The sequence below is a fragment of the Lathamus discolor genome, chromosome 2, assembly GCF_037157495.1.
Source record: "Lathamus discolor isolate bLatDis1 chromosome 2, bLatDis1.hap1, whole genome shotgun sequence".
Taxonomy (NCBI): Eukaryota; Metazoa; Chordata; class Aves; order Psittaciformes; family Psittacidae; genus Lathamus; species Lathamus discolor.
The window spans coordinates 41,183,472-41,196,954 of NC_088885.1; the positions used below are offsets into that span (position 1 = coordinate 41,183,472).

General features: G+C 35.1%; 1 protein-coding gene across 2 annotated transcripts in view; it reads left to right on the forward strand.

The window, feature by feature from the left end:
* Window positions 1-13,483, forward strand: part of ARMC3 (armadillo repeat containing 3) — a 58,178-nt gene that overhangs the window by 13,702 nt on the left and 30,993 nt on the right. For both annotated transcript variants that reach the window (XM_065666562.1, XM_065666563.1), the window contains exons 4-11: window positions 172-289; window positions 2,253-2,378; window positions 4,179-4,247; window positions 4,574-4,749; window positions 6,064-6,258; window positions 7,055-7,238; window positions 12,503-12,655; window positions 12,780-12,885. In XM_065666562.1, the coding sequence (XP_065522634.1) occupies window positions 172-289; window positions 2,253-2,378; window positions 4,179-4,247; window positions 4,574-4,749; window positions 6,064-6,258; window positions 7,055-7,238; window positions 12,503-12,655; window positions 12,780-12,885 (1,127 nt within the window). The remainder of the gene's footprint in view (window positions 1-171; window positions 290-2,252; window positions 2,379-4,178; window positions 4,248-4,573; window positions 4,750-6,063; window positions 6,259-7,054; window positions 7,239-12,502; window positions 12,656-12,779; window positions 12,886-13,483) is intronic.

Consider the following 13,483-nt stretch of genomic DNA (forward strand, 5'->3'; position numbering starts at 1 on the left):
TTCTCCAAGCAGATAGCTACCCGTGTTCATATTTCTAATCCAGTGTAGATACCAAACTAGATTTAATTATTTTTAGGGAAATGTGAAAGTCTACTGCAGCACACAGGAATGTTTATAAGCAATAGTTTGATATAAATCAAACTACTCTCTCCTTTTTGTTTTTATTTGTAGTTTGATCCTTTATTGATTGAAAGCAAAGCAGCAGCAACAGTTGTGTTAATGCTTAGTTCTCCTGAAGAAGAAGTTTTGGCCAAAGCATGTGATTCTCTCTATAAATTTGCATCAAAAGGTTAGTTTTTTTGCAACGAGCTTTCCTTTGTGTTGTTTGGATTTTGGTAGTAATTCACAATTTTTTAGTTTCCTAGCACTGAAACTTTAATTTCATCTGAAAGGTGTCTGTCAAGGTTTTGGTGGGTTTCTGAAATATCTGTCAAACCTGAATTTGCACTAATAAAGAAATCCTGTAGTTTGTGGGAAGGAAATTTTTGTCGTTTTGTTGTAGAATTTTATATTCTCTGTTTAATCAAACTTGTTTTAAATATGACCTAGATTTGTTTTTTTATGAGCAACAGACCTGCATCTGGGAAAGAATTCTCTTTTTTTATGTTACAGTTTGAAACTTCTGTACCAGTATAGTTATTTCAAGGTTCAGTTTTCAGTAAAAACTACTTTTTAACCTGTTTCTGTTATTTTTGCATATAGCTGTTGTGTCAGTACTTTTGTTACAGATGATAAAGGAGGCTGAGCAGTCTCCAATAAATCAAGCTTATTTCTGTATGTGTTGGGAATCTAGCAAGTCCCCAGGATTCCAAATCTTACAAAGGTCCCTGTATTATCTATACCTAAGCGTCATGTTCCAGGCACCCAGAAGACAACGGTGTAACAAAGGCTCAAAATTATGTAGCACATAATTTCCTAAGTTTCATCCTAGTCATTCCATACCAGCCACTCAAATTGGTATATACTGGTAGCATTCTTGGTATAATTAAACTGTTCTAACATAAATTTCCATTTATTTTATATTTTCTTTAAAAATTATGAGGTTATATGCTGATTGTTGTACTGATGACAATTACCAACACTGATGAGTGAGAGGAGAGCTAAAGCCTTTGACAGTGGGCTAGGGACCACGGGGCTCAGAAAGATCTTTAGGCTCTGCTTAATATGGCAATTTAGGCTGAGGGCATGCAACCAGATATTGAATATGTGAAGGGAGAATTTGTACTGTCAGGAAACAGTTATTAATCGCACACTATAAAGTCTTTTTGGCTTCTTCCCTGCTGTCCACAGGAAGATGTGGCACACTGCAGGAGGGCAGATATTTAATGTTTCTGTTTCTACTTAATAAACAATCCTGTAAGTAGTTCATGTAGATATTGCTGCAGTCTTCTGGAAGATGAGACAGTACTTTGCTGTGTGGCACAAGAGAAGTTGTTGCTTTCTCTTTACAGTTAATTAATTTCTTGAATGTTGCTAGTAAGTTAAGTCCCATCCCTCAGTAAAAAAATAGTTCCTGTATTTTAATTGTGTTTTGGCCCGAGAGTGAGCACAGTTCTCCTGTTTCTCCTCACATTTCTCACTTGCACCTGGAAAAGAAAGGCATGGTTTATTAGAAAATGAATTATAATTATGTTGTGGAAACTGAGAATAGAAACAGGTTTCGGATTTTATTTCTTGAGTTTTGGGTGGGTTTTTTGAGTAAGTGGGAGCAGAAGGCTGTAATCATACAAAACACTTCTGTTCTTTGCATGGCCAGAGCTTATTCAGCTACAAAGAGCTCCATTCTCAGGTGGCATAAATCTCAGGTGGCATTTAATGATCCAAATCCTGGTAGCTGCTTCAGTTGAGGGGTCTTCAGAATGAATTAACTGTTATTTTGAGGAAAATAAAATTGGGAGGCAAGAAAAGAAGAAAATAAAATTATGTTTTTAATGATACCATTCACCTGTACTTCACTAAATAGAAAGCTGCCTTTTGTGCTACCACTTCAGTCTCCAACAAAGGAGTTGGGTGTCCAATAAACGAACGCATCCTTTGCTTTACAAATGTGACTTAATCCTAGACATTATCAATCCTTGATACTATTTGACAGATGCTTGTGTTATTTGGGGTAGAGATTAGACCAACTCCCAGGATCCTGTCCAGGCCTTTGTTATTTGTCCAATGGAAGATTGGTAGCTGCTTTACTTTGTGACACTATAACTGTGAGCATTTTTCTTTTTTATAGAACTTTTAACCTAATTACTCTTCAGGTGATGAAAACAAAGCAACACTTCTTGGTCTTGGTGCAGTGGAACAGCTGTATAAACTCATCTCGCATGAAGATCCAACTGTACGTAGAAATGCCATCATGGTATTTGGCATCATGGCTTCTAATTGTAAGTTTCTCCATTTTTTAATATTTTCTGCTGTGTATGAGTGTGGTCATCAAAGCAATAGGTGGCCCATGTGAAAAAAACCTATATAATGGCCCAGAACAAAGGAACAAATTGAGCTAAAATGAACTCTGCTGATTTTGAAAAGAAAATTACAAGAGAAGTTAATTTTCCTCCAACCCTTATTTTTGTTTTGATATGGCCAAATTGAAAGAGTTTAATACTGGAGCTATGTCTGTCAAGGAAAACCTGACTGCATGAGATGCCCACCGATGTGGACGTGACACACTCTTACAAAAGATGGAGGAGAAGGATAAAGTAGTATTTATCATCTACATAAAATGCTCTGATTAAATATCAGTTGTTACTTGAGGCATTAGTGTAACTACAGTGATAAGGGACAAAACGTGTTATATTTAAAATAGCTAACTCAAGTATTGAGGCCAAGAATAAAAGCCCTGTGCTATCAAGCATTGGCATGCATATTTACCCAGCTTCTTTGGCAGGTCAGTGCTGTTGCAAATGTTTTGTTATCAGTATCTGAACTAGTGAAATTCAAGTAGTCTTGAATCTTTCACATTAAGACAGTATGACGTTGACATTCATGCCAAGGTGGTATATCTACTGTAACCATACCATTATTAAATGATTTAACCACTCTATATGCAAATTTTCTTGTACCTTTTTATAAAGTAAATGTATTGCATCCATGCTGGGTGGGTGAGTGCCAAATAATTAGGCTGTAGTGAGTGGTAGGTAGGCATACCTGAAGATGAAACAATTAGTGATGATGTAAAGTTGAGTGTTAGTGGCTATTATTTTTACTTTGATTTATAAGCCTACATCTAACTAATATAATTAATCAGGTTTTATTTTGGTAGATGTTCTACCCAGTTTGTAGAACATACCCAGTTCCATGGTGTTTTTAAGTCTTCTCATCAACTGCTACTTGCATTTCATGTTGCACTGGACCTTGTGCTCTTTACCTTCCTTTCAACTTGGCACTTGCATGCCATCATTCCCTTCAGAACTTAGCTTTCAATGCTGCTGCACTAACGTGGATTGGAATGACTGAAGATCTTCCTTTATATTCATAGGTTAATTGGGTTTGGTTTTTTTTAAAAGTAAATTCAACTTAACAACTTTTTTCTTTTATTTCAACACTGTAGTATATTGATAGTGACAACTTGGCACTGTAAGATCACATAAAGCCTGTCCCAAAGAATGTTTTTTGTTACTCTATCCAGTGATTGTGGTTTTGCTAGTTTGCCATTGACAACAATAAAAATGCATTCTGAAAGTCTTTACTATAATTTTAATAAAACCTATAGAACTCATGTTTTCAATTTGCAGTGTGGGTTGTGTTAGCATAAAATTAGGAAGTGATGGCTTGAAAATTAAATAACAGAAAGATTGCTTTTAATTTAATAATCTTAACCACAAATAATTTTAACTAATTGGGTTATGACTTCTTTGACAACTAAAACTGTGCAGTATTTGATCAGAGCCTGCTAAATGCATATATTTTGAATCAAATTTAATTAAGTATTGAGGAACTTCATATATATCAAATGTCAATGAGGGTCATCTGGTGCTTCCTTAATATTTTCTAGGCCCATTATGATCTTGGTATATTTTCAGTTGTGTGTCATTCCTAGTCATATCTTTTTGTCACTCAGGAGCAACCATAAGTACATTTTTCTTGGAGCAGAAACTTGGTTTTTTTGCTCAAGATTGGAGTAAGGATTTACAAGCCAAGATTGTCAAATGAAAGACTTCATATTTGTATTTATTTCATTGTAGATGATGTCAAGAAGTTACTGAGGGAACTGGATGTCACAAATTCACTTATATCACACCTGGTGCCAGAAGGTAGCTTGCAGTATTCATTCCTTGTGTAAAAATACACTCAGAAATAATTTATGGTTGCCATTTGATTATACAATTTTATAAAATCTTCCTTGTAATTTTTTATTTGTCATACTACATGTTAAACAGGTAATTGCTTTTATAGAAGTAGCTCTGTTATTCACTGAGTAGTGGTTTTTGTTGTACAGATGTATCAACATGTTTATGGAGATGTCAGGTATGGTTAACGGCTATTGTTTATGGGCTTCAAATAATATTTTAAACCATAGGATTAGTGAACATATGCTGTGCTGAATTAAACTTGATCAATTATTTTTTTTTCCCCGTAGAAGATGTTGTTATTCATGAATTTGCTACTCTCTGTCTTGCAAATATGGCTGTTGAATATACTACTAAAGTACAAATATTTGAGCAAGGTGGATTAGAACCACTTATCAGGCTGCTAGGTAGCCCTGATCCTGATGTTCAGAAGAATTCGGTTGAATGTATCTACCTCCTGGTGCAGGTAAAGTTTATTGTTGTTTTAACTGAGAGAGTCAGATAAGCACTTATCCCCCTTGGCCACCCTCTACAGGGTAAATAATTTTTAAATATTTGGTTCCTTTACTCCCCAGTGTTTATCAATGTATCTGAAAACATTACATTCAAGTCCCTGATTGTTACATTAGTTATAAATATAGCTGATTTGACTCATTTTGTTGAACGTAATGCAATTATTTATGCTCTACAGCAAAGTAAGTGAGATCAGAATCAGATTCAGATTTCTTTAATTAAATATGAATGTGTTTTCTTAGTTGGAAAATGTTAATCTTGGTAATTAGAGTTATAACCTGTCTATCCAAAGGTTGGAATAATGCTATAAATTAAAGAACTAACAATTGCATTGTGCCTTGTTTTGGCCAGCAAGTCTATAGTCCCAGTTTTGAACATCTTTTTAATCAGAGGTGAATGCTGTCAACAGCTACTTTCCATACTGGGAGGAACAGATTTGTTATTGGCTACTTTCACACTCAGCACTAATGTCATCCATATGCTGCTTAGCAAAAGAATGGTGCATTTGTGTGGCAGTTCTTTTCCATGGCTTAAGCGAATCAATTCAATAATGAATTCAGTTTATAACTCTATCTCTTTTGGGGCATCAGAGCATGTCTATTCAGAATCACATTTTACTCTTTCTCCTTTTTTACTATCTCGCTGTCTTTGTTGCAGGGTATATCTGGATAACTGCACCTGGTGCTTGCTTATATTGATAAGGATAATTGCATGCTGCACATGTGCAATACGCTATTTAAAAGCAAATTGTAATTTATTTATTTTTTTCTATTTTAATACATCTACTACTGTCTTTTTATTAAGCTGCATATACACTATTTAAAGTTGAAATTTTAAATTGTCATTTTGTAATTACTAAAACAGAGGAAGTTATAACCAAGCAACCACGGTAAAGTGCAAAATCTGTTTCCCCCCCACTGAGGTAAATCAAAACGATAAAGCTAAATTTAAAAAACTTTCTCAAAGAAACATGTATGTTGAGACAAACATGGCAAAACCAAGAGTAAATAGGCTTCTTAGGACAAGATTCTGTAGCGTGTACTTCAGTCATGCAAAGAAATTGGAATCTAAGATTGATTGGGCTTGATTATATTCAGTTTGATTCTTAGCTGAAAAGAAAGAAATCTTCAGAACTGGAAATTCTGGAATACTGGCTTTTTTGTGTGTGTTTGAAACCAGATTTTTTATATTCTTGCTGTAAAGTCAGGAATTGATGTACTGCTATATTCTCTATCACTAACATTCTTTGTTGAATATTTTACTGCAGGATTTTCAAAGCCGTGCTGCAGTTCGTGAACTGAACATAATTCCACCCTTGCTGGAACTACTGAAATCTGAATACCCAGTTATTCAGTTGCTAGCCCTCAAAACCTTAGAAGTAATTAGCAAAGATGGAGAAACCAGGATAATGCTGGGAGAAAATAAAGGATTAGATTGTCTTCTGACGATACTGGAAACCGATGTACAGTTCACTTGCCTTAAAAGTTTTTTGTTCTCGCTGCTAACATTTGTATGACTAATGAGAAATATTCATGTTATGGGAGAGTGATAAAAGAAGAAAGAGCTCCTTACTTGGAACTAACTATTATAGAAATAGGACAAGCTACGATTAAGGAAGGGAGCAAAAGGGTTCACCGTAGTTTGTATTTGTTTTCTTGCTTTTTTGCAATTAGTAATACTATTTTGTATTTACTATCCATTTCTCAAACTATTGTACATATCAGAAAAGTCCACCATATAGCTCTTTATACGACATTTTCTCAGAATTTTTGATTATATGCTGAACTCTGGTGCGGGCTCCTAGTTTGAACATTGCTCTTTTTTCTCCTGAATTTACATTGATATCAGTGGCCTGAAATATAATTTCCTGCATTAGAAATTCTATTGTTTATGCTATTATGAAACTCATTTTAGTGCTTCTTGAGTTCAGCTGTCACCATGGGAAATGCAATGCGTAGAGAAATTATGAAGTATTTGAAATTCTCGGATGACAGATCCTTTCTGATCCTACCTGCCTACCCCACTTTGATGTAAATGAGAAAATTCGGGGGTTTTTACTGATTTTGACAAATTGTGTTGCATCCCAAGACACATCACAGAAATTATATATAAAAAAAAAAAGAGTATGAAAATATGTACTTTGCAGTATGAATAAACTGTCCAAAAGACAGTTATGACAATTACACTACAAAGTTAAATGATGAAGATATTTTAATCGTGATTTGAAGGTTATTTGTTTGGGGATTTTTCTTTATTAGGAATTCAGTGATCTACATGTGGAAGCTCTTGCTGTGCTGGGAAATTGTCTTGAAGATGTGCATACTCTGCAACTGATTCAGCAGTCAGGAGGCCTTAAAAAGCTACTTTCATTTGTAGGAGACTCTACCGTTCCCGATATTCAGAAGAATGCAGCAAAGGCAATTACCAAAGCAGCTTATGACTGTATGTGACTTTTTAACAACCTATTGACATGGATTTGTTTATGAAGTAAATTTTTACCTAGAATGAGGCCATCTTACCTGGTTGAGGGTAGTACTTGTGCTGAGGAAAACACTGGCAAGAATGAATCACAGTGATGAATCTTGCCAATCAGAGCAGCAATTGGATGCTAGTATATATATGTATAGATATATATGAAAATCTTAAGATTTTGCCTCATTTTATTTTTAAATGTAATATATTCTTTCAAAATGTCCTCAGAAAAGAAAATAGAGCGCTCTTTACCTTTTGTTTAATGATGCCAGGAAACTGCCATCTTAAGGCACCTTTGCTGGCACTATTTCTCCTCCCTATCAGTTAAGACTTAACAGCAAGCTTAACTTCCTTTTGCATACAACTGCCCCTCTAAATGTCAGGCAATTTCAAATACAGATTCCTTTAACCGGGACATGAAAAACAAGCCTTTCAAATGGATTGCAGATGAATATTCCCAGTGGAGTTAAATAGTTTCATTGTCATCTTTTTATAATTATTCATCCTATAGTCTTTCTTTATACACTTTTCTTTAATTCACCAAGGAATTCTGAATTAGGCAGAACATGCTCATAATTTTGCCCACAAGGATGCTCTTTAAATAAATCTACATTTGAAATTCCTTCCATGCATTGGCTTCTGAGTTACAACATATGCCTAATACTGCGGTGTAACAAAATGCAATGTAAGAACTAACATACTTCTGTCTATAGAAGATTTTAATACAGTCAAGGGATTTTGATGAATATAACAATAGAGCTTAAATATTTCATTCGTATTTTTATCATCTCATAGTTGAATCATGGCTTTAATTTATGCGTATTTTACAAACAGGTTCTCTAATTTAATACATGGCTAAAATAATCTCTCCTTTCTACAGCATTCAGACGTCCTTTCTTCTTTCCCCATCCTGTCTTTCCAGTTCTTTTCTCTCCTTGCTTAGTTTGACATCCTGAATATTTGTAATTATTTGGATTGCAAATGTTACATGAAAAGAGTATTTCTAGTATTTCTTAGTATTCTGTGGGTTTCTGTATGCTTTTATCATTATCTATTGGAAGCTTTGTAAGTCCTTGAAAGTTATTTTCATTAATGTTTAGGTATCAAAGATAGGAAGGGACTTTATTATGCCAGTATTTTCTTTGTGTATTTTTCTGTATTGTCATTTTATTATGCTACTTAGGACTGTCAGTATCATTTTTATAGTCCTGTGACAGGCTTGTAAGCAGTATGCTAAGCAGATTTATATTTGCTCCTGCTACTTTCTACTGCATCTTACTCTTTTTCATATTTATTTTCAAATAAGCATAGCCTTCTTTTCCTCTTTCACATGTTTTTCAGTTTTTGTGGCTTAATATTTTAGCAGCTGTTAGTAGAAGCATGTCTGAACACAACATTTTTAAAGCATGGTGGCAAGAACTACACATAATATATTACAGTGCTAGCTATGATCTTATATCATGGGATGTTACTGTCAGTGAAGATGCATCTTCTTGTCATACTTCTTTACAAATGGAGTCAATGTGGTTTCATTATAAAGGTTTGCTCTCTTCTTCAGCCTATGACAGCATGAATGCAGCAAGATGGGAAAGTAGATCCAAAGAAGATGTAAAATATTTGCTTCCAGCTGTAGAATTTTAGGGACAACCAGTTAGACAAAGGGCAATATGTTGTACTGGTGCAGTGGAAAACCCCGTCCAGTCAACTTGCTGCTGAACATGCTCAACTTGCTTCTGCCCCCAGTAGTACTGAATTTATTGCAGATATATACAGCTACTGCTCTAAAGTCAACCTTCCAGTGGAAGGAAAAGTGTCATTGGGGCCATTATAAGAAACAGTCCAAGTGCAAAAAGAAAAGAGAGATGTTTGCAGTTCGTTTTTGTTTGTTTGGATTCTGGTTGTAAATATGCTAAATAGCTTATCCAAACTGTAACACTAATGTATACTGTACTAATACTTGCCTTGATGTAAATCCAGTATAACACAGCACAGCTTTAAGTTCTTTTATGACTTTTTCACTAAATTTACAATAGCCATACAGTAGCCCACATTCCTCAGGTTTGATAATTGTGGTTGCAATTTACCAACATTTCCTGCATACTTGGGAGAAAAATAAAGAAATTAAAAACTTTCTTCTGCTGTGATGGAGCATAAATCTAGCTGGTCTTTTAATTCTGGCAGCTGAGTACACAGCAAAGTCTGGTTTTGAAACCATTATTATTGACAGATGGGATTTAGTTTTGGGGTTTTTTTCCTGATAGACATGATTATAGCAAACAGTTTTGGTTTATATCCCTTTCAGCCCTTTGGAAAGGGACTCCTGTAACTTTGTTGTTGTTGCTGTTATGTATCCCTTAAGAGCTATTCTCAATATCAGTATAAATTACATGGTACTATCACTATATTCCATTTTAAACAGCATCTTTAGGATGCTGTCCTGTTTAAATAAAGTAAAAACGATCATATTTCTATATACAATCATCTGTTTACCCCTGAAAATTTGTTTTGTTCTGTAACATGATTTTGAATTCATTATTAATTAATATATTAATTTATTAATGGTTTTATTTTGTATGCTTAGAATTACAGTGGTGAATTTTACTGTGATTCCCTCCTTGCCCAGTAAATAATGCAGTCATATAGGAATTCAAAATATAATTTAATGCTATAAATTGAATATCTGTGATGGATTATCTGGACTGTTGATTAAGGAGGACCTGAGTTTTCCCTGACAGCTCCAGACACACCAGCAACAACAAAATGCTATGGAGTGTGTATGAAGAAAGTGATGACCATGCTCACTTGAGTTTGGCCTCACACTGCTAAACCTGGTTTGAAGCTCTGCCTGTTCTTTACATGTATTTAAATGCAAATCCTTTCAAAGGGGAGCATACTAGCCATGCTCTGTAGCCTGATTAACACATGCTTTTTCATAATACAGGGGTTTATTTATCCGGGTTATCTCAACTCAAGATCAGTGAGAGGTCATGATATTATTTAACATTAACTTTTTCATTTGAAATTGGTATAAATAATTCCATAGGGTGGTGACAATGAGGTGAATAAGTAATCAGTAGAACCTCTGGAATAAGAAGGGGAAATAGGAAAATACATTGAAAAACATAGGTTGGCACATGATGGGATCAGTGCGTGAAAAAATGGACAGAAGTGTTAGTACTCCAGACTCTTTTAGTAGGATGTGCCTGAGTATTTCACTTTGTGTTAAATCAGAGTATTCAAATTACTTAGGGGTCAGAAAATTCATCACTGTAAACACAGTGTTGGCACTGACATAGGAAGTGCTTACGCACGAAGGGTGCTTTTCAATTGTACGTTGTTTCTTTTCTATAGTAAAGGAAACAACTCACACAGAGAGAGCATCAGCAGAAAGTATACATCCTTTAAATAGAATAGGGACCTGGATCTTAAAATATTAATTTGCATCTGTCTAGCTAGCTAAATATAGGTACATTCTCTTTGCCATAAGTCGAAAACCAAAATCTCTTCACATTGTTGAAAAAAAATTTATTCTGTGTAAAATATTTTAAATATATATTTTCACTAATTCAAATAAATTACTCATATTAGCATTTCATATAGGCATAAATTAGCTTTAAAATGAAATGCTTACCCATCATCATAACTGCCTTTAGAAGCAAGAATAATTGATAAAATCTGTATAGTAATAAGTAACTTGCTGTACAAGAACCAAATTACTGAGGCATAAAGAGATCTAGAGATCTAATGATCTAGAGATCATTATTAGGGATTATGGACTACTTTGGAAAGCAACAGGCCAGCGGCATACTCGAGAACTTGTCAAAACGGTCTGTAATCCCAGTTACGGCCTTCTCTTGAGAGCTGGCTGATACTCATCAAGGCTCTGGCAAAGGTTCTGCTGACGCTGAAAATCTTTTCTCTTTCATTTATTGCATCTTTTGCTTTGTGATTTCAGTTGTGTATCTCTGATGATTCTAGAAATATTTAAAATGGAGCTGGGTAGGAGAAAGCAGTTAACTCTCGTGTATGTGCATTGAGACCTTTCTGCTGTAACCAGGTTTTCAATCCAACATCTTTTCTTTGGCTTTGTGGACTTGTCTGTTTACTTTTATTCTCTACATATTCAGTTTTATTTAAAAGAATGCTCACAATGTTTTTCTTTCCTTTTTAAACTTTTTAATCCTAAAACAACAGTTCAAAGGAGGGAGTGCTCTCTCAAAGCATTAGAAAGCACTGGTAAAATTTCCAAATGTACCAAACTCCTACCGACGTCTCAGATGCTGGATTTCTTTGATACACTTGAAAATTTTACCATGTAGATATAACTTCTGGCATGTAATTAATCCACTTTAAATTATGCATATGGTTAAATGCTTATTGACCCTCGTAACTGTAGGGCTTCTATGCCATCCTGTGCCTTTCTGGCTGAGAAGGTTACCCTCAGGGCTCTTTCTAACAAACACCTGCAGTTATGATCTCACCCATTTTGGGATGAGTGAGTTCATTAGTGTAATTATCAGATGTCTGTAGATACTTTGTAGACACTGTATGTTTTTACTTGCGTAGAGGAAGGGAACATCTATGTCCTTCATTAGCTGCTGCCAATCATTGCAGTGCAGGTCAGCAGTGAACCCTGTGTCACCAGGCTAAAATACAAAATTGAGATTCTCTGCAAAGTGTGCATTAATCAAGAACTGCAAGCTGTGCAGAATTGAAAATTCAGTTTAGCACCCCTTGCATTTTGGGGTTTGTGGGTTTTTTTGCTATTGTAGTACGTTAACTGGTACTCCACCAAGTTCAATTGTACATTTACTGCTATGTTCTTCAGTGTTATGCATTTGGCTTCGTTAGCATAAACCGAAGTTAAGCATGATCCTGAGTAAGTATGATCTGTTGAATTGGAAAAGCTGTTTTCATCAAGCCTGTATGCATTCTGTGGTTTTAGGTCTTACAGAGAACAAATTTCGCATTCTGTTGGGCTATGTGTTTTTAAAGCTGTGTTTAATAGTCATCTTTTGGGCTTGATTCAGAGTTCACTGAAAGTCTAATGGGGTTTGGATCAGGCATTTGTGTACATTTCTTAATTGCTGGTGTCTCTGCTAATAATGTTTTGATTTCCATGGGATCAAAAGCAAGTGTTATGTTGGAAGCAACTATATGAAATCACAATCGTGTCCTTTCACTGATCTGGAAAATTAACGCAGGTTAATGCTATTGTTCTTTTTCATTTAAAGCGGAAAACAGAAACATCTTAAATGAGGAAGAGGTTGAGAAGTGTCTCATAAACCTTTTGGAAACTGATAATGATGGAGTTAAAGTTGCTGCTTCCCAAGCAATTTCTGCCATGTGTGCGAATTTAGCTAGCAAACGTGCGTTTGGACTCCAGGGTAAGTAAGGTGGGGAAGAATGAACTGAGAATCTGTGCTTTTCCTTTTATAAGGAGCATATTATAATTTCACAGACTGCCATGGTTTATTTAAAGGTTCATGTATACAATTATTTCTTTCAAAGGGATTCCCCAGCTAGTACAGTTGCTAAGCAGTGACAATGAAGAGGTAAAAGAAGCTGCAGTGACAGTATTAGTTAATTTGACAGCAGCCAGTCCTAGTAATGCAAGGTGAGTCTGCAATAATTAAATTATTATTTAGAACACTGACCTGAACACAAGTGATAATATTTTGATTTTTAAAGAATGCTTTACCTAGTCCTTACCCTACAAGGCAGGTCTGTTTGAATTTGACTATAAGGCACTTCTTGGTGCTTATGTGTCGTCTGGAATAGCTTGGTTCTCATCAGCGCTACAAGACTTATGCAATCTCCACTAATGTTTGCTTTATCACGGACAGGTATGAGGCAGATGCAATAAAAGCAGAGATATACATCATGTTTTTAAGGGAACATATGAGGAAAACATGCCTTGTAGTCTAAGGCATTCGATGTGGGATATTTTTTGAAAAATCAAAATCAGTAAGGTATCCTTTAAAATTTGATGGTTCATGCAGCTTTTTTGACTAATTTAAACCCAGTCTTTGATGGAGATAGCACTCAGATATTCTGAATATTGACATTGTCTTTCTCTTCCTTTTTTTACTGCTTCCCAAGTAATAGAGAAAGCTCATAGTGCATGCTCTAAAAGAAAAGTGTAACTTCAGTATCCAGAATAACTAACAAAGGATGGTTAGCTGACTATACGTTCCAAAATAATTGTATCAGCT